The following is a 24,428-nucleotide window of genomic DNA, read 5'->3' as shown; positions in this document are numbered from 1 at the left end:
TGCGTAACGGCCGCGCCGCGCGGGGCCGCCGTCCCGTGGCCGTGCCCGGCTCTAACGGGGCCGCGCGTGGCGGGGCGCGAGCCGGGCTGGGGCCGCGGATCCGCGTCCGGAGCGAAGCGCGGGCGCCGCGGGGCCGCCGCCGCTCGTGGTGGGCGTTGGAATTCCGTGCGCGCCCCGTAGCTCCACACTCGGGGTCCTGCCTGCCGCGTGTGGGATCGCGGCTGGGGCCTCTGCTGAGCGCCGGCACGGTGCGGCGGGACCCGCTTTGCCTTCAGGCCGAGCGCACCCCGACGAGCCGTGGGTTAGCGGGTACTCTCTTGCAGGCTGGCCGCGTGTGCGCCTGCGGGGGTGGCCGGCCCTGAGGCTGCGAGGTGCAGCTCCTGGAATAGCGCGGATGTCGGGGTTCCAGCTGTCCTTTGCGGAAGTGGGAAACCCCGGTCGTGCAGGAGGGCTCCCTGGAGCTTCTCCAGCTTCTGAAAAAGAGGAGATAAGGAGAAACCCCCCCGTCATCGGTGTGCTCCTTTTTTGGCCTCCTGTGACATCCCTCAGGGGAAGTGTGTCTCTTTCTGTGACCCAGGGTTTGGTGGCACTGGGCTCATTGCAGAGAGGCTTTGCTTCCTGCAGGAGATAAGGCTGGCGCCTGGGTCTGCCTGTCTGCCCCCGTGTGCCCCTGGCACCTCCTGCCCATGAGCCTGGCTGCCTGCTGCCCTGCTTGGTGTGCTTCCAGCACACCTGCCTGTGGATGGCTGCGGTGCTGAGGATTTTGAGGAACAGCAGGGAGGTGTCTGGTGGCTGTCTGGGTTGACCCCTGCTCACCAAGTGGCACATGGGGTGTGAGGCCTTTAGTAGGGGAAGTGAATGTTAGAGAGGGAGTGGGCTGGTAGCACTGGCATTGGAATTCTAAGAGGGCTGTTGTAACACTTCATTGCTTTTATCAACTATAACTCACCAAGAGCAGCAGCTTTTCCTGGGATCCCAGGATTGTATGACAGTGCAGCAGCTTTGGGCTGTGGGGGGGGAGGCTGGTGGAAGGGGTGATGCACAGACCCCTGCACCACCTCTCTCGCTTGGTCAGGGGCTTCTCTGCCACAGATGTCTCTTTCTTTCAAATAAAGTCAGTGCATGGCCATTGTTGCAGTCCTTCATTCTTCCTGGTGCGTGGCACTCCTTGCTCCAGTGCAAAGAGTTTTCTCTGCAGGGACACCTAGAGCAATGCTTATATGGAACCAAGGGGATAGAATCATGGAATTGTTTGAGTTGGAAGGGACCTTTAGAAGTCATCTACTCCAACTGCCTTGCAGTGTACTGGGATGTCTACAGCTAGATTGGTTGCTCAGAGCCTGGTCCAGCCTGACCTTGCTGGCTGTCATTTGTTTAAACAATTGCATGGTTTTTGCTGCTGAACTTCTGCGTGTGAAATATCAAATGCTTTTGTACTGACTTTTGAAATAGTGAGTCTCAGTGGCAAACTCAGGTGAAGTGAAAACAATTTATCTTATTAACAAGCAAGAAAAGGAGCAAAACTGCTTCCACGTCTGCCTGAGGACAAAAAGCTGTTTCATCCTCAAGTGTCAGTCTGCAAGCATCTCTGTCCTCCCGTGCCCTGCACAGAGCAAGCAGCTGGAGTTTCTTTGCTTCTAGAGGTGCTGCAAGAGCTTGCAGTAGGACACATGACATTAAATAGGCTAACCAGGCTGCAGTGCTGTTTCTTTCCTTTGCCTGCTTTTTCCCTTCTGCATCGTGAGCACCTCCCAGCCCTTCCTTTCTGTGCCTCCGGCTTCCAGCCTGCGTGCTTTGCCCTATTTCTGTCCCTAACCTAGCCTGTTTGCTTTCTGATCCGCAGCTGTAAGATCGTGCCTTTTCCCCAGCCTCCACGTGCGCTCCAGACAAGGTCTGCTCATAGGGCACCCTGGGAACCCCCCTCCCTGGGCCTCGTGCCCTGTCCCCATTGCCTGTTCTGCCCGCACGCAGCTCGCTGCTCCGCCCGTCTCTTTATCTAATCTCAAACCGAGGGTGGCTGCTGCAGCAGGGAGGCGGATGGGTCAGATCTGGAGGTCAGTCGCTGCGCACGGATGGGGAGGAAGGAGCACGAGGGAGCTCTGGAAAGGAGTGCGTCCAGGAACACGTGACAGCTGGGTCTGGCGGTGCTGGGTCATGGCGTGGCTCACATGGCCGTGGTGCATGTCTGCTTGTTATGTCACTACATGCTGCCTTTTTTTCTTGCCTTAGGGGGTGTGATAGCTTACATCAGCTCTTCGAGTTCAGCATCTAGCCCAGCCTCATGTCACAGCGAGAGCTCAGACAGCGGTTTCCAGTCATCCTCTTCGCCTGTACCATCTTCTCCGAACAGCTCCTCCTCGGAAAGCAGCTGCAATGGTCGGAGCAGTGAGGGCTCTGATGGGGCACCAAAGAGTGACCGGCTAGAGGAGACTGTTAAACCGAGCCAGTCGGGTGTTGCTGGCTTGACAAAAGGCCATAACGGAGTCACAAGTACGTTTGGTGCCTGTTTGTGAAACTACTGTTTTTCCCCCCGTTACATCCCTAAACTGTGAAACTATACATTCTACGCATTACAAGCAGGTCCTCTCTGTGGCTTCCTCTGACAGCATGTAGCTAAGCATTGTCTATTTTATTTTTTTTTTATTTCTGTTTGTTGTATGTATGGTATGGTTCTACCATACAAGTGCTAGTAGGTGAGAAGGTCTCCTCGCTGCTGGATCAAACAGCCCATAAATACAGTCCTGCTCTATTGCCAATTTTCGCTAATGAGAATTGATCTTAATAAAAATCAAACCCGCACTTAAGAAGATGTGATGAAGTAATCTTGTGTAAAACATTACAGTCTTCTAAATAACGGAGTGATAGTAATGATTAGAGGCTGCCTGAAAGAGTGTTTATGGAGCTGTCTTGTAAATCTGGCTTCCTTTTTAAATTGTCTTTATTTTTATATTCCCACCTTTGTCCACTAACTTTCCACCCCTTCTCCCCTCCCCCGCCTCAAAGAGATTTATTTCTTTGAGGAACAAAATGAATGAATTACCAATATTTGCTCATAAGCTTGAACTAAAGGATAGCCTTGCAAAATGTGTTTAGCAGTTTAGCTACCACTGTTTGCTTTATATTTTCTCTGTTGATCAGAGAAGACCACAACATGGAAATACATCTGATAGGTTTTGGAAGGACAGGACTCAGTATTTAATCGGTATTCCCACAAACGCTCAGTTGGAGTTCAGACTGGACTTTTGAAAGCTGGATTTTTAACAGGCTGAGTTGTTTTATTGCTTTGAATTGATAGGAAACTATAATTAGTATACAACAGTTCTACCTTAAAAATGTGTCAATTTTTTTTCCTTTCTTCTCAGTGTTACTACAATAAGTTCTTAGTTAGAACCTTTGCTTGCTGTTAAGTGTACTAGCAACTAGGTTGTTGGTATCAGCAGAGTTCCTGAAGGTGAAGCCTGCTGTATTAGTTATATAAAATATGGAAAGCCTGTGGTTTGGTTCTTTTTCAAGGCCTTATGGGGGAAAAATAAATTCTCTTCACAAGTGAAACCCAAGTGTCAAAAAAATTTGCTTTTTTGATAGAACACAGTTCTGTTGGAGAAATTTCAACTGTGTCTGTTACTCAGCATTAAAGTAACTTTGTGGTTATTGAAGTCATTGGTGAAACTCCCATTTGCTTTGGTAAAGACAGTGTTTGGCCATTGCTGAGGATCTGCAAAAATTCTTTATTGATAAACTGAACTAAAATGAGGCAGAAACTTGGAAAGCCAACCCATAAATATATTTACAGAGCTATGAAGGTATTTTCAAATCAGAGTGTGTGAGAGAATATGTCTGCTCTCAGTTGAGGAAACTGCAGCCATTATATGTGCTTTCTTGTCCTGATGGAAAGACAAATTGAGCCAAAGCTTCGATGGCCTAGTTACCTAAATGATCCTTTTAAAATGCTAAGTGTAAGCAGGCTCTTTTTCTACAAATGAGTACAGTGCTACAGTGATTCAAAGTCCAGTGAATACATGCATTCTTCCTGTTCTGTTGAGTGCTTCATGGCTGTTTGCTTTTTTTCTTCCCCTGTTCCGGTGCACTGGTACCTTCTGAACTGTTCAAGGTTTTCATACTTTCTTGCTTTCTGTTGGTTGTTTTCTGTGTTGATTTTTTTTTTTTTAGTTTGGTTGGTTTTTTTGTATCTTCAACTGACCTGGACACATTTTGCTGTTAGTACAGGTTTTAAAAAGCTGGAACTGTGTTCCAGTTCCAAAGCAGTTGTCACTGACTTTCTGTATCCTTGAATTTTTCTGTTCTGATTCTAGAATTCAATGGAATGGTTCTTCTTTGCAAGGTCTGTGGAGATGTTGCTTCGGGATTTCATTATGGTGTTCATGCCTGTGAGGGCTGCAAGGTGAGGTATATTTTTCTCATCTTCCTGCAGGTACAATGCCCTCAAGGGAGAAGCAGTGATAATGCTGAAAAACATGAATATTGCTGTGCTTCTCTGTTAAATCTGAAAAGTTTCAGGCAGTGGATGTGTTGTAGGAAAGGGCGAGCCTCTCAGCAATTCACGGCATTTTCCAAGCTCTGCAGTACTTTGTGTTCTCACCCTTTATTCAGTCTTGCCTGACCTGGAGTGTGTGGCAAAGAAGAAGAACTGGAGATAGGTGGGAAGGCCCGTGTCATGCAAGACATGACTATTAACTGCATTAGGAGATAGCGGGTATGTGAGTTGTAACCTGGGATGACACAGAACAGCTTTGGAAAGTCAGTTCTTTTACCATGGGAGTAAAAACCAAAACTGGGTGCTTGTGTGCTCATGCACCAATAAAGGTGTATTTTCTGATACTCTAAAGCTGCAGATGTTGTGTTCCATGATGGAGTTTATCAGTTTTGGGGTAGAAGCTGTAGAAGAACTACCTTTGAAAGCTGTATGTTGCAGTAAGATATTCCCCATAGTCTGGAAACAGAACTGAAATAAAAAAACAACTGATTTTTGGCTTTCATCTTTGTGTTTGATGTCATAGGAGTTTGAGGGCATATCTCATAAACTGGCAGTACAATGATGAAAGTAAGGTATTTAGCTTTTAGATGCTGACTATGCAGGGAGCAACTTAGCATCTCCTGGAGGTAAGTAAAGTAACTAGTTTACTTTACTTGCAGATCACATACTGAAGGGAAGTAAGTCATTGGGAATAACAGAGTTCTTTTAAATTCACTTAGGGCTGCTGGCCTGAAGCAGCTGATGAGGTGAGGTGAAGTACTCTGTGCTTACAGAGGGGTGTATCTTGGCAGCAGGATTTGACATACTCTGTAATAAGAAATTGTGATGGTTTTGTTGCTTGTTTACAGGGTTTTTTCAGAAGAAGCATTCAGCAAAACATCCAGTATAAGAAGTGCTTGAAGAATAACAACTGCTCTATAATGAGAATGAATAGAAACAGATGCCAGCAGTGTCGTTTCAAAAAGTGTCTGTCTGTTGGAATGTCAAGAGATGGTATGTTCCTGAACTGTGCATCAATCCTCTGCGAGTGAATATGCTGCCCACCACAGAACTCATTGCTAAGAGTCTTAATGACAAAAATGCAGCTGATCATACTATCAGGGACAGATTCCCTATCAAAGTGCTCTTAGATCAGCTTGCCACCTTGCCCTGTAAGTTTCCTGACTTGGTAATGTAATACCAGCCAAAGAACCATCCTCCCTTTCCTGGGGGTTGGCAGAGCAATGTGTGCTGCGGTGGTCTGTTAGGGATGCAGATACAACAGGAGTCTTGATCTTGTTTTACTGAGGTAATATTTTACCCTGTGTCCTTCCTGAATCCTGGCAAGATTCTTTGCTGGCGTTATTTTTTCAACAGGGAATTCTGCCTGGGCAGGATGTTTTTTTTTTAACTAAATGGGACGGCTTTTTAGTGTGAGTTGGATCAGACCCATTGGAGTTCAGGTAGGTGGGGTAGCCCTAGGGTAACCATTGTGGAGTTGAACGAGTTAGTTTTGGGTGCATAGATCAAGCTTATATCTATGCTGTTCTTTTTATTTTTCTTGAGGGGTGGGGAGGAAGGGATAACGCTGAGCTGTGTCTGGTCACCTTGCTGACTGTCTATTCCTCCTGACCTATTTTTTGGTAAGTGTAGTTTATCAGTCAGCTACAACTTACTGATATAAAACAGAAGTCTGCCTTCTGTGTCACTTTTTGGTTTAGTCTGGGTTTTTATTTCACAAAAACTAGGAATCTCAGACTGTTAATAAGAGTGTTTAAAACTTACTTTAAATAATTGTTCTGAGTTCTTGTGCATAGGAGTTACTTCATGCCCTAGGTGCCTGTTTGCACACAAGGTTGCTCCTGCTTTAATGAAAGGAGTTTAGTTACATTAACAATGGACTACTGCATGAATATAATTGTGTCAGTCAAAACTGGTTGTAAGCCCTTGTAAGGCTGTGGTTGGGCAGGATGGTAAAGGCAGTTGTAGCTTCCCCAGGACAGGGTCAAAGGTGCTGCAGCCACAGTGATGCCCATCCCCTTGCCAGCAGAAAATGTCCTTGTCAAGGCAAAGTTATCAGGAAAGTTTGCACAGGTAAGCTTAATTCAGCATTGATTCTCTTCACTGTTTTTGCAAGATGGATAACTAGACTATAAGGAGTTGTCTTGTAGAACCTATATTCAAATACTGTATGAACTGTGCTTTAATTGAGCTGATTGTCAGCACACAAAATTGTACTCATTTAATCGATCCAGTCTTAAAGCCTGCCATTTAATTAACTAACACAACTCTGTGTGTAGTCCTTAGGTTTGTAGCAAAGAGAAAAGGCTTGACAGATTGTGCTTCATAACTGCTTTCTTGCTGAATGTAAACAGCAGCATATAATTCATATCTCATGCATATGCTATGCCCAGGAGCTCTTTGACTTCAGTGGTAATACTCCTTTTGTAGTATTAGTGAGATCAGTAAAAGCCCTCAGAGCAAGGTTATTGGTTGGCACGTGTGTTTTGTGTATGTGCGTGCTTTATTTTCCATTTTGGTTTGATGATTGTGCCTGTTCTGACACTTTCAGGATTGACTTTAACTTTTTGTTTCTCCTCCTTGGTAGCTGTTCGATTTGGCCGCATTCCTAAACGTGAAAAGCAGAGAATGCTGATTGAAATGCAGAGTGCCATGAAAACCATGATGAACAGTCAGTTCAGCGGTCACTTACCCAATGAAGCGTTAGCTGAGCATCAAGATCAAGCGCCTCAAGAAGACCTTTCCTCTAAACCCAAACAAGAGCGGGAAACCCTCAAAAGCCCTTCTCCTCCTCCTAGCTCTGACATGGCTAAGGAAGAGGTGATTGGTATGGTCACTAGGGCCCACAAAGATACTTTCATGTACAACCAAGAACAGTCTCAAAGCCCAGCAGAGATGATGCAGTCCCAGAGTGGGGAGAGGGTGTCAAAAAACACTGAACAGTACATGTTGAGCGCTGAGCACTGTGTTAGTGGGCTCAGTGGCCCTCAGTACCCTGAAAGTGAGCAGCACCTGGCCGGACAGTACAAAGGGAGAAGCACAATGCATTATCCAAGTGGGCATGCCATATGTTTCACAAATGGCCACTGCATGAACTTCACCAATGGTTACACTCAGCGACTGTGCGATAGAATCCCAGAAGATGTCTTTTCTCCAAACAGAAACACCACTTATTCTTGCGGCACTGGAGGAAGAATGCATCTGGTATATTGACATCATATTTCATGTGGTGAAAGGCTTAGTGGTGTTTGTTTGTTTGCTTGTTTTTTCAAACCTCAAACTAATATTCAGAATAGATTGAGTCACTGACTTTTAGACAGTGGAGCTGCATGCAGTTAATTGGCATCACTGCTGGAACTTGACATAATAGTATAAGTTTAATAGCATGTGTGATGAAGGAGAGTAATGGCTCCAGTTGTGTGCAGGATTTGAAATCATACAAGTGATGGAGTTTCTCGGCTCACTTTCTAGCCAGCTGAAAATAGGAGTATATCAAAGGGTACTGGTTGAAGAAAATTTTTTTTCTCGCTGCCTTGATTTAAAAAATGACAATGGTTGTTATGAGTTTGTAAGTTCCCTTCTGTGAAACCTTTTGAAGACTTCATTTTAAAATAATCTGCACAGTCAGATATGCTGTATTTTCTGTAAAGATATTGCAAACAAATTTCTGGAGTGAAACATTAGGGCTAGGATTTGAAGTTAGTTAAGCTGAACACCTTGCTATTGTGATCTAAAATCTCTTCTTGGATAGGCTGTTTGTTATTTATTCATTATAGGAATGGGCTTATTCTGTTACAGGCCATGTAACATAGGGGTTCAGTGGGCACCCACAGGCTAAGCATCCTTTAGAACATCTTCAAATCTGAACAGAGGCAGAAGGAAGATACACTGCTAAGCCACTTGAAGTTTGGGATCTTCATAGTACTTGCACAAGTGAGGCTCTGAATATCTGAGTATCTTTCTGGGTAGCTAGGCAGCTTTGCTAGACCATTTTCTATCTCAGTTCTTAAGAAAAATCATTCCGATTTTCTTGCATTTTTTTCCCATTTCCTTAGCAAAGGCCCCTCCTCTTTACCTTGCACATGCTGTTTCTCTGCCATTTAGGCAACTCGTTCTTTAAGTCTTTAGAATAGATTGTCATTAGAACTGCCTGGGAAGAGGAAACATCCTTATGCTCATCCTGCATTGCTAGTGAGAAGTGCAAACCCCTAGCCTTTCTGAAGTGCTTGAACTCCCAGTCTTTTTTCTTCCTGGTTTGTAAAGATTGTTCACGGGTGCTTGCAGGTCTCTGGAAAAACCTCCATGTTATAAAGGTTGGTTGTTTTCAGGCAAGATTTTAGTGTTTCTTTGACTACTGCGTATATGGACCATGCCATCTCTAGCAGGCTCTGACCTCTAATTGCAGACTCCAGGCACTGCAGCATGGCAAATAATAATAATTCCCAACCTTTCTTCCTAGCAGGGAAAGTATCTGGAGTCGTTGTGACAGCGTTCTTGGCACTCCTCAGAAGCAGAGGTTAAACCTGTCAGCGTGGGCAGGCAGGGAGTGGCTGTGCCTGCATCAACCGAACCAGTCAGTTTGACCTGTGTATAGCAGCTGCAGGGAGGTTTAGCATAGTCTGCAATGAGGAAACAAAACCAAGTCAAACAGAACTACGTGCTCCCACTGCTTCCCTGACATTAACGAGAGTTTTGTCAGAGAATTCAATGAGAGCAGGATCTGACCAAAATGAGTAGCTGCAAGGGAATGTAATTAGACTCTGAAACAGTACAGAGACACGTTTAGGGGCATGGTGTTTGTTTTGGTTTCTTTGTTCGTTGACATTTCCAACGTGCACATACGTGTGCACAAACAGAAAAGCTCTGATATAGTTGTTTTTGAAAAAGCTTCTCTCAGAAGAGCTAAATGACTGCACATAAGCAGCAAAACCTCTCTAAAGGAATGACACTCAGGTAGATTTTTCTCAAGAGAACTTGGATACAGTACATGGAAGGAATAAGCATTAGCTTCCCTTCAGGACTATTTGCATGAAGGTTGAACAACTGTAGTGTGAGAAACAGAGGTGTTTTTTGTTTGTGACCCTCTGTAGTGTGCTGAACCAGAGATTCCTATCTTAGAGAGCACTCCATTTGTAGCAATAACTGCATGAAGTTCAGAAGTGGTTAGTGCCACCTTTGCTTCTGACTGTGTGCCTGGATCTTTTTGTCAGAAGTATTTCCAGATGAAAAGCAGTTTATTTTTATTCAGAATGATTTTCAGTTTATGAAAAGTCCTCTTCCAGCCCAGAGGTAAAAGGTTTTGAGGATTGTCCTCAGAAATACAACATTCTGAATCACAAGTGAACCAAGAAATCTGCGGTTTGCTTGATTGCCCTTGGGGAGAGTGAAAGGTGGGAGCTTTCTGTATATTGAATGCCCAGTTAGTAACTGATACTTGGTAGGAGGAAGTACAGAAATATTATCTTCATCTTGGTTATCCCTCTCTGATATCATATATACCCAATGCACTGTTGGATATGTTCTTGTAATGGATCTTAGGATGTCAGAACCAAAGAATTGCTGGACGGATTCAAGATGCTTTGTAAGCAGTAAAACTCTGAGGAATTACTATTTCATTGTTTTATCTTTGCTTTGATGGTATGATGTAGGGTTACATGTACCACTTAGTATGCTTTTTGAAGAATACTTAAAGGAATTCTTGTCCTCAGTGACAGGTGAAGTAAGGATTAAAAGCTTTAAATGTTGCTACAAGATGCAAGTTTTGTGAGGCAGAAATGAAAATCAGAGCATCTCTTCATAGGGAGAATTTTCTGGAAGTCAGCTTTGACAGATGCATTTATCTCATTAGATGAGTTCTGACTTTCCTACAAAAAGTTAATACGTGTTTATTTAAAAGAGTACTTTGTCATCTTGTGATTGAGCAAAACTGGAATACAAGTTCCTTGGTCTTTCTTCAGCGGTACAAGTAAAAGCAAACATGTAGGGTAGGAAGGTTGTTCTGGTAATGAAGGTGTAAGCCTGTGACTCAGAAAACCACAGCTCAGTTCCTTGCTCTGGTGTTGTCATATTGGTTACCTTGACTGAATCACTTGAAGTGCCTGCAAAACAAGACAGATCTATGAGAATGAACGTAGTAGTGATTATGAGAGTACAGGTGATTTTTCAAATCATGATGAATTGCAAGATTATATTGATAATGCAAGTAAGAGAAATCCAGATATCAGCTATGATTGAGATCAGGAAGAATAACACAACTTCGATTCTCTCAAGTCTTTCACTGTAAACCGTGTTTAGAAATGCTCTGCTAAGAACTTCCGAAGTTTGTGTCTTTAGGGAGGATTGGGAAGTTGTTTTTAATTGCTTTTTTTTTTTTTTCTTTTAAAGGAGAGGGGAAAATGTTGCATAGGGATTTGACTAAAGAATACTGTTGTGTGGTTTTTTTTTTTTTTTTTTTTTTTTTTTTTCCATCTCTGTGAATCATTGAGAGTCTTTCTTGGAGAATAAATCTGCTTCTTTAAACAGTTTTTCAATATTTGGAATGATATCTTTATGAGTTGATCTCTCTGTGTTTTGTAAACATTAGGTCTGCCCAATGAGTAAGACTCCCCATGTGGACCCAAACATGTCTGGCCATGAAGTCTGGGAAGAGTTTTCCCTGAGTTTTACTCCTGCAGTGAAAGAAGTGGTGGAGTTTGCCAAGCGCATCCCGGGGTTCCGAGATCTCTCACAACATGACCAGGTTAACCTTCTGAAGGCTGGGACCTTTGAGGTGAGACCACTGTGTATTGCAGACTTGACGGGCTGTCATTTTGACCTCCTTAAGAAAAAAATAAATAGAACTGTGTTGTACCAGGTAACACTTTTTTTTTTTTTTTTAAATGGATGCTTACTCTGAGTTTTCCTTAAGCTGATGGTGTCCAGTACTGTCTGGTCAGATAATGGTGAGCTGTCCTTGTTCCAGGTAGCTCAGAAGTACTCAGTCCTTCTATCATTCCCGCTTCCCTGGATGTTAAATAGTTAATGAGGAGCTTCTTTGTTTTGTGTAGCAGCAGTTACTTTGATAGCTACCTTTGCTTACCCTGGAGAGAAGCAGACTGCATGTAGATAGTTTAGAAAGCCATCTATTGACCTAACAATTCTATAGAGGAATATCTTTATCAGTCTGCATGTCCTTTGTTCTTCCACTGTGTTCCATGCCAATGCCAGGGCATCCATCTTGCTCACAAGTCTTTGGCAACTGGGGATCACTGAAGTTTCCATCATTCTCCAAGGCACTGACAACTATCTGCAGCTGATAACTGCCACACTTCTGTAGTTTGACTTACTGTAGGCTTCAATCCTACCAAGTCCTCATGTTTAATTTCACCCACTAGCAGTCATTACATACATGTGAATTAGTGGTGTTAAACAGGAAATGATGCCAGAGGTCTTGGTGCTGTTTTAAAATTAGTGACCTTCATGAAGGGAACCATTTCTCAGGGTTCTAGTTGCTGTTCTAGACTCTATTGTTTATGTGACAGAGTTCACATTTTATAAGTACGTAAAAGTGAAGTTTAGTAACAGGGGGTCAGAAAAGATAAGTCTCAAGTATTTGATGTTACTTTTTTGAATGGGCTTTTTTGAATGAGACAGTTTGGTGATGCTTTTGCTCTCATTTACTTGATGTATTCTTTCAAAGAGGGATACTGGATTTTGAGTTTTACCTGAACCACAGACATTTTTCTCTTAACGGGTTGGGGCTCTTACATAGCCTAGTTCTAAAACTGATGATTGTTGGGTTGGAAGGTACATGATATATTGGAAAATTCGGTGCTTGAAGTGTGTCAGTTTCTGTGTTTATTCCATTTAGTTGTGATGTGGTTTTTTTTTTTTGCTTTTTTTTTTTTTTGCTGTTGTGCTCATCATTAACTTTTTAATATTAATCTAAAACTCTTCTATAGCTAGGAGCAGTATTTTTACTACTACAGCCTCAGCTGTGCTGTTAATATAACACAAATGTTGGTTCCTTCCTCTGCCAAGTGGGATACTGTCCAGTGCCTTCAAAGGAGGGTGGAAAATCAGGCTTGAACTGTTCATATAACTTAAAGCCAGACTCTAATATTTTGCAAGTAAAATGTTTTGTCTTGGCACTTTTTCATCTCAGGCTCTTCTAAACCATTATTCATATGCCTTTTTGCCAGTTTTAAGAACTGCTCATCAAAAGGTTTTTATATCCAGGGGAATTAATTCAGTCATTTATAAGAAACATTAATAATTATTTCTGTTAGCGAACTGGTACCTGGAGCTAAAAGCCTATGTGGTACTTTAGCGAGAGAGAAAAATCAAAAACATTGCAGAGCAATGAAAAAAAAAAAAAAAACAACAGGATTAATGAGGCCATTTCAGTAGAGGCAAAAGCATCTTCAAAGCGTGGTGTCTCTGAGGTCATTTCTGTCTTCTAGGTAACTAAACTAGGATACCCTTGTATCTGCATGTTAATAGAAAAGCCTGAGTAAAACGACTGCCACCAAGCCTATTTTGGCTTCCCCGGGCTCTAGTGTGTGGCTGTCTTGGCACTGTGCTTAACAGCAGCTCATACTCGAGGAATGCTTCATCATTTGAAGATAAGAAGGTGCATGGAAACAATGTGGGTGCAGAAGCAACATAGCTATATATATAATATATATATTCACACACATGTAACTAAAATTCTGTCTTAGAACTGAGAGTAGTGTGGAGCTTAGTGAATCATAGTGGCATTTGCCTGGCTTTGTGTGGGAGTTCAGGAGAGTAGCAGTGAGCCTAAAATGAGGACCTCAGCTGAACTTGAACTGGTGCTTCCCTGCTCCAATTGTAATTAATGCTAGAGGTAATGAGCCCCCTGGTTCCATTGGGCTAGTAGCTCAGTTGATCTACAGACTCGCTAACGTGGCAGTTTGGCTGCAGGTGGTAGGGAAGTGAGCAAGCGCTTGATTGTGTGGAGTTTTTGTGTGCTTATATTGCTACAATTAGGTGATAGGATTGATCAGGCATGTGCTCAGTATGTACAAATTGGAGCCTGGCTTGAGATGGAACAGGAAGAATTAATCACGTGCTATACTGTAGTCTAAACTGTTCCTCCTCGAGTTAAAATTGCATCATTGAAATTTCTTTGTGAGGGTTTTGCCTTATAATAAATCTGCACAGCTTCATGGGCTTCAGTTTTGAAGACTAGTGTTAGTACCAGTTGCTCATTATTTGAAGTTAGTGATTCATGTTTCTAAAGCCCTGTTCTTCAAGAGCAATAGCATTTTGAACTGGAAAGCTGAGTATACATGGGTTTCTGCTAATGCATGAGGTTCAGCTTTGTCTGTCTCCTTTTCTGGTATTTTGAGGACTTCTGTAGAGCCTAGGTTTCTGCTCCCTGTAGTAAATGTCATCAAAAGACATACAGCTTAGCTGACTAAGGTGAATAATATATGGTGCTTACATGTCCATCAAGATTGCTGCATGTCATTTGGCTGTTTAAATTAAGCAGCAGGTCATGTAATGTGCATGAATGATGTGTGAATTCTCAAATTTCTTCTTTTTTTCTGAACCTTCCTGTTTTTTAAGCTTGTCAGAGGTACTTGTGTTTGCTGAAAACCCAGTTCTTCTCATTTGTAGTAAACGTCATTTAAATTAATGCAGTTATGTAGTGTGAGAAAAGATGGCATGCTGAAAGGGTACAGCAAATATGAAGTTTCAACCAGTATGAGTTGGTTCAGTTTCTTTACATAAAAAGGCTGTTGTGCACAACTTAAACCTTGAAAATGTAAATGAGGTTGTCGAACATGTGCAAATGAAACTTTGCAAGCCATTCCACAGGGAAACATTTCACAATACGGCTGAGAAAACCACAAGAGAAATTTCAGCCCAGAGGGGTAAGTTCAGCATATGTCAACTGCTCCAGCCCAGGTGCTTTTACCAAGGAGTATTTTGAGCTGCAGCTACAGACCAGGTGCTGTTTCAAGCCCTGCTTTCTTAGCCTTTGAAGGCTGTACATGCGGCTCCTTTCTACCAGAGCTCATTAACATTCCTGTGGAAACAGTGATGCAGCATGGTACTTTCCTAAAGAATGCTTAGTGGGCCAGATCACCAGGTGGTGTAAATCGGCATTGTTCAATGGAGCTGCTTCAGTTTACACCAAGCAAGAATCTGGTTCAATACCTTTACTTTGCTCATTAAGTGTGGCCAAGAAAACAGTTCTTCTAATGCTCTGCCTTTTGCTGTTTAGTTGCTTAAGCAAATTGTCCTAGTGGCATATTTATGAATGGCATTGTCTTCGTGGCTGAAGCTGTCTAATGCTTAAACTTTGGTTTCCCTCCCTTTCATGTTCTGTTCCCCTTTCCCAAAGACAGCCCCTTCCCTGTCTTTGCTCTCTAAATTTTTTTTTGCTTGTTTCTATAATACAACTGGAGCAGAGCTTGCACTGTTTTCTGCAGCTTGATGGCTTGCTGAGAGTTTCTCTACAGAATGCTTGTACAGAGATCAATAAGAATGAGAGTTAGAATTATGTTAAATTGCTTAATTTTTTCTTCTTTCTCTAGAGATCCACTTATATTTCTCTGCTTTTTATTTTTTCTTCCACCAGGTTTTAATGGTACGGTTTGCATCTTTGTTTGATGCAAGGGAACGTACTGTCACCTTCCTTAGTGGAAAAAAGTACAGTGTGGATGACTTGCATTCAATGGGAGCCGGTGATCTGCTCAATTCCATGTTTGAATTTAGTGAGAAACTAAATGCCCTGCAACTTAGTGATGAGGAGATGAGTTTATTTACAGCGGTTGTCCTGGTATCTGCTGGTAAGGAGAGAAAATTAATTTACATCTTTGCTAAATTTTGAATATGATTCTCTGCTAAAAGATTTTGCAAATGGTATATCTGTAAATGGCATATCTTATTTCGAGTGTAAGTCCAACTTAGTAGGTTTCACACTACTAGACTAGCAGCCAATAACTTTTCTACACACGTTACGTCTAATGCTGTCTTCTGGAAAAATGTGGCAAAAGGCTTATGCTTTCCTGCTTCTTCTGTAGAACTCAAAAATACATTTCATAGCTGCCCAGTGACTATTTAGAAGCTATTTGTCTGACTCATCCAAGTTTCACAGGACACCATCAATGAAATTAGTCCTGACTTGGACAGTGTAAGTCTTGGGATAAAGTGGTATTTTTACTTCCAAGTATGGTCATTGAAGTCTACTGCATATCTTACTTAAGTCTAAATCCAACAGTTTGATCTCTGCCTGTGTCAGCATAAAGCCCTATTAATGTGCATCGTGACTTCTTAGAGTCAATCCACTAACATCTCCACCAGCCTCATGTCATCTTTCCGTCCCTGGATAGATGGAACACCTTGGTCCAGATTCAAAGGATTAAGCACCTACTTCTGCGCTATTATATAAAGCCTCGCATTAGGCACATTAGCTCTGCATATGATGCCTGGAGTACAAGACACAGAATCCGTGCTTGCTGGATAAGGAGCTCTCTAGGGGTAGCTGGCAGGAATGCTGGCAGTGCCTATTTCTTACACAAAAAGCCAATGTCTGGGACCTGTTCACCTCCTGAGCAAGCGGTCTTCAACATGAGTGCTTTAGACCTGCCTCTCTGTTGTCAGGGAGGGACACTGGAGGCTCAAGCATGGAGCGTAGGCACATGAGATCTCTGTATACTTTGATAGCAAAGGATGGAATGCAGCCGTGGTCTCTTCAGTTTGTATGCAGTGGTGGTGAGCAGTAGGTGATAGGGAATCTGTAAGCTTTAAAGCCAGAAGGAAGGGCAGTGTGAAGGAAGTGTGGCACTGTAGTCTGTTAGTAAAAAATGTTCAGGTAGCAGAGAGAAACTGGGATTTCAGTTGCTTTTCCAGACTCTGCTTTACTTTTTTTTGATCTTTCCAAAAATAAATTGACAGGAACTGAAGATGGGCTTCAAAACAAGGAGTGAGAACTAGGCCTCCTCCCTCCTTGTGCAATGTCATAACTAGGCCACAGCTGTTCTTCCTGTTGTTCAGCTGCAGGGCTCTAGAGTATCATAAACTCTGGACTGTCTGTTTTGAATATGATTGGGTCTGTTTGCTCTGTTAGACTGTACTAAAAAGCACACTGCTCTGTCTTTCTCTGGCCTTCTAAACCCTGCTTCATGCTCTTGCTGACTCCCAGTAGAGCTTAGCTTAGAGGCAGCTGGAACAGTTCTAGGCAGGTTCCAGCACAGTGATAGAGCTGTGGAACAAAACATAAAGATGAGGTGTTTCAGCTCCTCATAACTGCTGACTTTTTGGATATTTGTGCTATCTTAGCTTCTTCTGGACCTGATCTGGAGTCTGATCAGCACCTCTGGACTTCTTCACAATATTTATGGAGTTTTTATAAAGTACAACTTTAATGATCTTTAATATTTGGACCCAAACCTGGCATGTTTCAAGCTTAATGGTAACCTTGACTGTCACTGTCAGTTCATAAAATGCAAGGAGTGCAATGCTTTTCTGACATGATAATGTAGCTTGCAATAAAACAAAAATAGTTGTAGTCATGACTTGGAAAAATAAGTGAGCGGGGCTTCGTAGTTGAGCAGATACCTGAAAAATGCCTCCTGATAGAGCGCATAGAAAAGGAAGGACCTTGTGGCATTCCTGGGGAAGATATCTGCCAGCAATGAATAGTATATGGTATATCAGCAGAAGGGGCTGAAAGACTGTGGGCACCTTCTGATTAAGAGAACATTTAAAAACAGATCCTCTGCACCCTATCCCTAAAGCAGAAGCATGGAGTCATTTGACACAATGTGGAGGAGGAGCTCAATTACAGAAAGAAAGACAGATGAAGAACAATATTAGAGAGATTATGGAGATGCAATCAAACATGAAAAGAGCTGTAGCTGGAAGAACAGAAAGTAGAAGAGTAAAGCTATTGAGATTTCTTCATCTAAGAATGAAAGAAGATGAGAAGGAGGATAGTAGTCAAGATGCACATTTCCAGAAGCAGACAGGAGGGCTATTGTTGAATGTTGTTTAAGAGATTCAATCTAAAATATTGTACTGCACGACGTAAAGTATCTTTGAAAAAGACTTTTGCTTATAAAAATATCAGTTGGGGGGGAAAAAAAAGAAATACTCATAAGCCTATGAACAGTGCTAGCAGGGAGAACGCTTGTCAGAAGTATCTCTACATGGCACTGGATGAACGAATACTTTGCCTCTGGCTTCAGTTAGCTTGAATTGTTGAAGATGGAGGGAAAATAGCATGATGGATCACTGGCACTGAAGAAAGAGGAAGCAAAGCTGAAAGAATGTGGTTTGTGTGGCTCTAGTGACCAGATAATCTCTCAACTGAGGGTGATGAAAAGGAAATACACACCCTCTATTATTCTTTTATTTGGATTGTACTGAGGAAGAACTTCAGCTGACCACAGCCAAAGTAGACTGAAGAGGGGGAAGAAAGACTTGAGTTAATTGAGCAGTGGGGACTACAGCCAGTGACCTAAGGCAGCTGGGAGAGGCCGGAGTGCCTTTTTCTCCCTGCTGAGATGAGGAAGCAGTCGTTGCACAGAATTCTTGAGAAAAGTCACCTGGTGATCTTTGTTCAGATGTTGTCATCCCTGCTCAGCATAGAGCAAAGCCTGAGGTATTGCAGAGGTGGTCAAGTGGAGTAGTTTGCTTAACAGAGGCAGAGCAGCTTCTTTTGGCTGGGTATTCTCATGCATCCTCTCTTGAAGAGCAGTCATCAAACCCAATGGACAGTTCTTAGGTAAGAATAGAATGATTGTTTATAATCATGTTTTGATATTAATCAGGGTTCATAATTCTTTGAACAAAAGATTCTGAAACCATCTTTCTGTAAAGGGGGGGGGGGGAAAAAGACAAGTTAACTGCTTTGAAATGGATCCTTATGTGGGTTGTATAGCACTTCTTCCCATAAGGTTAGGGAACAGCACTGAATAGTCAAGGAGGACTTTTGTAGACTCTTCACCTGAGAAGTCCAGTCAGATTGACACTGACATTATAAGGATGGCATTCCCACTCTGACTGTGTGATCTGACTCGGTGGTACTATTCCAGAAAGCTGTTGTAATACTGCATCCCAGTTCTGTGTCCCAGTGTTTAACTACATGTATGCAGTGAAGCACATTTCTGGTTATGTCTGTCACTTGTGTATGTATGTGCCCTGCTAAATTTACGTGGAGTTTAAGAACAGCTAGCTGCAGCTTAGGAAAAAAACAGCTACTGTGCATGACTAGTAGGTGAGGTATTTAGCTTAACGTGTCATTTTAAGCTACTACTTAGACTCCACCTAAGGAAAAGTAGCATATGCTAAAATACTGCTTTCTTGAAAGAGATGCGTTAGGTGCAAGGTGAGTGCAGTATGTTAAAAACACAATATTTTTTCCTGATGTTGAAATTCCTCCTCTTTTAATTAGGACTTTTGGGTGCGTTATGTTTCATTGTAATTGCTTGTGGAACGCTGTCAGAGATGGTGCTCGGTCACATCAAGGCGTGTACCTTCATCGCCCCTTGGAGTCCCATTGTGCAAAAAACAAGTGTGACTTGTCCTGAGTGGGATTTCCATATCCAAACAAGGATCTCAAGTTTAGAGTTCTGTGTCCAGCCTTGAGAAGCACTTGAAATGCCTACTTCCAAGTGCCTCATGTCCCTTCTTTGTGCTGAAGGTTGTGATTCAGCAAAACATTTAAGTATGTGCTTCAGTTTGTCCTTTTCTGGAAACATGGGTAAGTGAACAGAAAAGGTGACTGAATATGCCAGTTCAGCATGAGCTTAATACTTTGTTAAGCTGATACTAAATGTTTAAAAAGACTGCTGGTATTTGAGTTTGAAACTTCTGGCATAAATAATTTTTCTGTTCCTAATGGATTAATTCTTAAAATGGCTTTATATTGCAAAGTACAACTGTTCAGATTTATTGTCTCCTTTTTTCTTCTTTCTTTTGTCCACCCTCTCTTCTTTAGATCGCTCTGGAATAGAAAATGTCAATTCTGTGGAGGCACTTCAGGAGACGCTAATCCGTGCATTAAGGACCTTAATCATGAAAAATCACCCAAACGAAGCCTCTATTTTCACAAAACTTCTTTTGAAGTTACCTGACTTGCGTTCCTTAAACAACATGCACTCTGAAGAACTCTTGGCCTTCAAAGTTCACCCATAGGCCTTTAGGTTTCATTTGTACTTGGACTTGCCTCGTGTTAAACTGTTTCGTGCTAAAATATGTATTTATACAGTTGTACCACTTGCTGGAGAGAGAGTTCACAGACTGTGAGCAATTGATAGCTGTTCCATAACCATGCAATAATGCTTCAGCAGGTGCTTTCAGCTAACATTGGTGCAGCATTCAGAGTCCTCCAAAACATCCAGCCCCAGCTGTGCTGCACTTTTGTAGAAGAGGTTGCAATGAGCCTGAGTAAATATGGACTGTTCTTTCACTTAGAAAAAGAGCCACCACTGCCCTCTCATGTAAACTGAATGCAGAATAGCTACGTGTACATATGGAATGTGGAATGGGAGGAACAATCCTGTGTTAATAGGAAAATCAAAGAGCTGATTTAATTGGTTTTTCCCTTATCTAATATATGTACGTCTGTGTCTCTTGATAATTCACTCATGGTTTCACCGTTGTTATTCCATTAAACCTGATGGAATGATTTCAGCCCGCACCAACTCTTCACTGAGTGTGTTCATGCCATGTGTATATAATATAAATAGCTAAGTAATGGGTGTTTATGGCTATAAAGTACAGAGTTGTGTGTATATATGTGTATGTATATAAATAGTTCTATACATAAAGTATACATATAATTTCTTCACAATATTTTAAACTGTGAAGGAATTTAAACTTACAAAAGAAGGTGATCTATGGAAAGAACCAAATAGATGCACTTTGCATTTTGCTGAACTAATAATCTGAACATTTCTACTTTTTAGAAAACATCAAATTTGCATTAATAAGCTGTGTTTGTTAATTTGAAAAAATACATAGAGTGGCACCAAAGGGGCAGAGTCAGGTTCAATTTCTGGAATGGCTTCTAGAGAACCTTCAGTGGAGATGGCGTTCATGGCATTACTGAGGTTGGTTGTCCATGGCCACTGAGGTTTGTATACTGTTAATGTTTAAAGAAGCACCAGGTGCTCTTCAAAAAACTTCAGCACAGCCAGCAAGAAACTATCAGATGAATAATAGCATTTGAGGAAAAAAAAAATAATGTTCTAATGCTTATCCATAATTGCATTTGGGGTGTGTGTGTGTTCTGTGACCATTTATTTCTTACCATGTTTCATTTTGCTGCTTCGTTCCTAAATAAGAATTGAATATAGGAATGGGAGATTCCCTGTGTCTCTTCACAGTCCAGGCTTTGTGGTTCCCATGCCTGTTCTTCTGGAGCTCTCCACTCCTGTGTGTACATATGTGTGTATGTGCAAGGAAGGTGCACTGGATGGTCTGCATATTTTTCTTTAAAACAACAACAACAACAAAAACCACACAAAAACAAAACCAAAAAAAAAACAAACCCACAAACAAGACTTTTTGTTCATGCCAGTAGCAAATTGCAGAGCAGATCCTTGAGATTCTGCTGGGTTTTTTTCCATCGAGGAAAGCAGTTGTCCATGAGTTTTTGCCATTTGTAGCAGGACCTGATGCCAGAAAAGAGATTAAAAAAATCCAAGCACTTGTGTTAAGTAGTTGTTTGTTTTGTTAACATGGGAAGAAGATGCTCTGTTACGCTAGTGTTTAATTAGCTTACCTGAGAGATAAACCCTCTTGGGGCTAAACTAAACCATACTAAATGTCTGGTGATGTTTAGATGTGTGCAGTAGCTCAGGCCATAAGCCAGGAAGCCCTCTGACTGCAGGAGTCCTGCTGGCCATGCAGGAGCAGCTCTCGAGCAGCAGTGAGCGACAGGAACCGTTGGTCCTGCAGCAGGGCTGGAGGAGCTGCAGACCTCCTCTATCGCCCCGGAAGCATCAGGAGCAGCACAGCCCTCCACTCTGTTGGTCGTCCGTGGGATTTTCGCTCAGAAGTCGGTAAGCTTTCTTCCCAGAGGGGGGGGAGCAGATGGGGACAGGTGCTGAGTGGGAAGGGACTGAGGGCAGCCAGCTTCGGCCTTGGCTAAATCAGAGGAGCACGCCCTCTCCTCTCCTCAGCTGCTGCAGGGAGCGTTGCCCTGCTTCATGCTGCCTGAACCACTGGATAACAGCTTCCTAATACCTGTAGATTGCTATCCAAATACACTATTGGGGCATATTGTCCTAATTTCTGTTAACAGTCTGCATCCTACCAGTATTACTTGTATGAGAGCTTCACTGAGTTACGCATTGAAACATTCAGACTTTAGAAAGGACACAGTCATGTCTTGCATCATCTAGGAGCTGAAATGACTTTGTAGGCCCATGTGAAATGCAGAAAGTAAAGCTAACCCTTGGTTATTTGGGGAGGGAAGGAGGATTCTCACAGAGGTTGCCACCCTACAACTGTGTTCTGTTTAGTTTTGTTTTCTTTTCTTAAAACTGTATTATTAAGCCTTTAGGAATGTATAACCAGGACTGAGTAATTACTGCTTATTAAATTTTTAGTTAGAATGGCCATGTATGCCTATAGGTAGATAATTGAACTTGTACAACTTCATTTGAAATAAATCTTCCTGTACATAATGGAAAAACTCATAACAGAGAGAAGCCCCAAACAGATTGACTGAATGCAAAAGCTCACTGAAGTACTGTCCAAAAGTTACCTGCGTACTGCAAACCCTAGCTGGACTCTTAGAAGCAAATCGGCACTCCTTGTATTAGCCGTGTATCGTGAGCTCTTCTTTTCCTGTGTCACTGGTTATACACTTGTTAAACGCTGAGATAATAGACTTCATGGCAGGCATTTGAGTACTGTAGATTGGGTCATTGCTGAAAGATTAATGTACTGTATGACTTAAATGAAATTTTTATTCTTGATTTTATTCTTGATTTTGTTCTCGTTTTAAAAGATTAAATATGGGCATTATGTCAGCAAGCTAAGCTGTGTTTGTGTTCTTTGTACGGAGTCAAGAGGCAGGGCTAACACGTGGGGATGAGCAAAGCAGTGATGGCCGTCAGCTGCTGCAGGGCACAGAGGCTGGGCATTTGTCCTGTGGTGCAGCCTGTCTGTACCCTGTCAGTGCAGCTGGGTGCTGGATGGGGTTTGCTGCCTTTACTAACGGCCTTGTCTGAGCGACTTCATTGAAATAGGCAGCAAAGTAAGCACCCTCACTGCATTTCAAGAATATGGCTTTGTAACTCTAAAAGAGGCATGGCTTAGTTTTTGGGAAAGAGGATTTCTAAGCAAGAGTGTAAGAGCTGAGTAGAAAACGACATGAAGGCAAAAGTCTGTTTTTTTTTTTTCCCCAACTTAGTTTTCTTGTTGGAAGTGTTTGCTGTGTTAGGAGCTTTTCTAGGAAATGTATTTATCAGTATTTTAAAGAAAACAACATCCCAAAACCAAGACTTCCGACTAATAACACTGGAAAAAAATGACAGCAAAGAAAACCAAACAAACAAACAACCCACAACTTTTTTTTCTTTGTGTGCTTTTGGTGGAGGCTTTTGTGTCTCCCCTGGCGGCTGCTGTGAGCAGGGCTGGGAGCTGTGGGATCAGGCCTCAGGGCTCCTTACTGCCCATAGCTCATGAGGGGAGTTTTAACTCGTCAAACAGTGGGGGGGGGGGGGGATGACACACCACCTTTTCAGGTTGGTCACTCTCTGGCCCAGGGCCATGCAGTGCTGGTCCTTGTTTGCGTGGGGCTTAGCAGAGGCAACACTGCCATGAACCTGCCCTCACCACGCTGCCCGGGCACTGTGCACACTATAAGGAAACGGTGAAATTTGCAAAGAAACAAAGGAATTAATGTGGTGATGTGAAAGTAGAGAGAGAGGAGGGTGCGGACAAGTGATTGCCTCATCCTGCGGCCTGTGAAGAACTGGCTGTATGCAGGCAGGAGGGAATGATCATTAACTGAACCGCAGAGCACTTTGATTCCAGAAACAGTTTGTACCAGGAAATAATCGGTGCTTCCTTTTCCTTGATGAGAGCAGCAGGCAGCTGCCGGAGCTTTAATCAGTATGTGCCCTTTTTTTTTACAGTTGAGGCGTGGAGTGGGGAGGAAAGGGGAGAGCACTGCCCAGCCTGGGGCTGCCACTGCTGGCAGAGGGCGGGTTGGAAGCAGCCTGAGAGGAGCTGCCTTCAGGGGGCAGAAATGTTGATCAAAGACATTGTGTCCAGAGGAGGGTCTGGAGGGCAAGGTGTACAAGGAGCAGCTGAGCTCCTTGGGTTTGCTCAGCCAAGAGCAGAGGAGCTGAGGGGAGGCCTCACGGCAGCTGCAGCTCCTCACAGGGAGCAAAGGGGCAGCGCTGAGCTCTGCTCTCTGTAACAGGGGCAGGGCCCGAGGGAACGGCATGGAGCTGTGGCAGGGGAGGAGCAGCTGGGGGGTCAGGGAAAGGTTCTGCAGCAAAGGGTGGTGAGCGTGGAACGGGCTGCTCAGGGCAGTGGGCACAGCACTGAGCTTTGCAGAGTTCAGGGGGTGTTTGGACAGTGCTCTCATACATAATGGTCTCGTTTTTGTGTGGTCCTGTGTGGAGCAGAAGTTGGACTCAGTGACCCTTTTATGGGCCCCTTCCAGTTCAGCGTATATGATTCTCTGACTCTATGACACAGCAGTGTCAGCAGTGAGAGAGAGAGGCACAGAGCTGGCATTGGTGAGCCTGCATGGTTATCAGGAACAAATGGGTCTGTCCAATCCAACAAAGCACTGCTTGTGCAGCTGCTGCTCTGCCATATCGGGCCTTCACAGGGCAGTGGAAATCTGCTGCTGGCATGCACACATCTGAGCACTTCTGGTTTAATGGCGGAGGGCTGAGCCTCTGCATCTCTGCATTTGCCTATGGCAGTGGAAATGAACTGTGCCTGC

General features: G+C 43.0%; 1 protein-coding gene across 1 annotated transcript; it reads left to right on the top strand.

Annotated features, from left to right (window-relative positions):
* Positions 1-371: 371 nt before the first annotated feature.
* NR1D2 (nuclear receptor subfamily 1 group D member 2) lies at positions 372-22,503 on the top strand. The gene is made up of 8 exons (XM_042888267.1): positions 372-512; positions 2,230-2,490; positions 4,314-4,402; positions 5,344-5,488; positions 7,083-7,699; positions 11,079-11,264; positions 15,087-15,297; positions 19,452-22,503. The coding sequence occupies exons 1-8, from the start codon at positions 395-397 to the stop codon at positions 19,646-19,648; spliced, it is 1,824 nt and encodes a 607-aa protein (XP_042744201.1). The 5' UTR covers positions 372-394; the 3' UTR covers positions 19,649-22,503.
* Positions 22,504-24,428: the final 1,925 nt, after the last annotated feature.

The sequence above is a fragment of the Lagopus leucura genome, unplaced genomic scaffold (genome assembly GCF_019238085.1).
Source record: "Lagopus leucura isolate 7727_CA_CO unplaced genomic scaffold, USGS_WTPT01 Super-Scaffold_100157, whole genome shotgun sequence".
NCBI lineage: Eukaryota > Metazoa > Chordata > Aves > Galliformes > Phasianidae > Lagopus > Lagopus leucura.
Note: the sequence above shows the minus strand (reverse complement) of the source record. Positions and strands in the feature narration are given on the sequence as shown.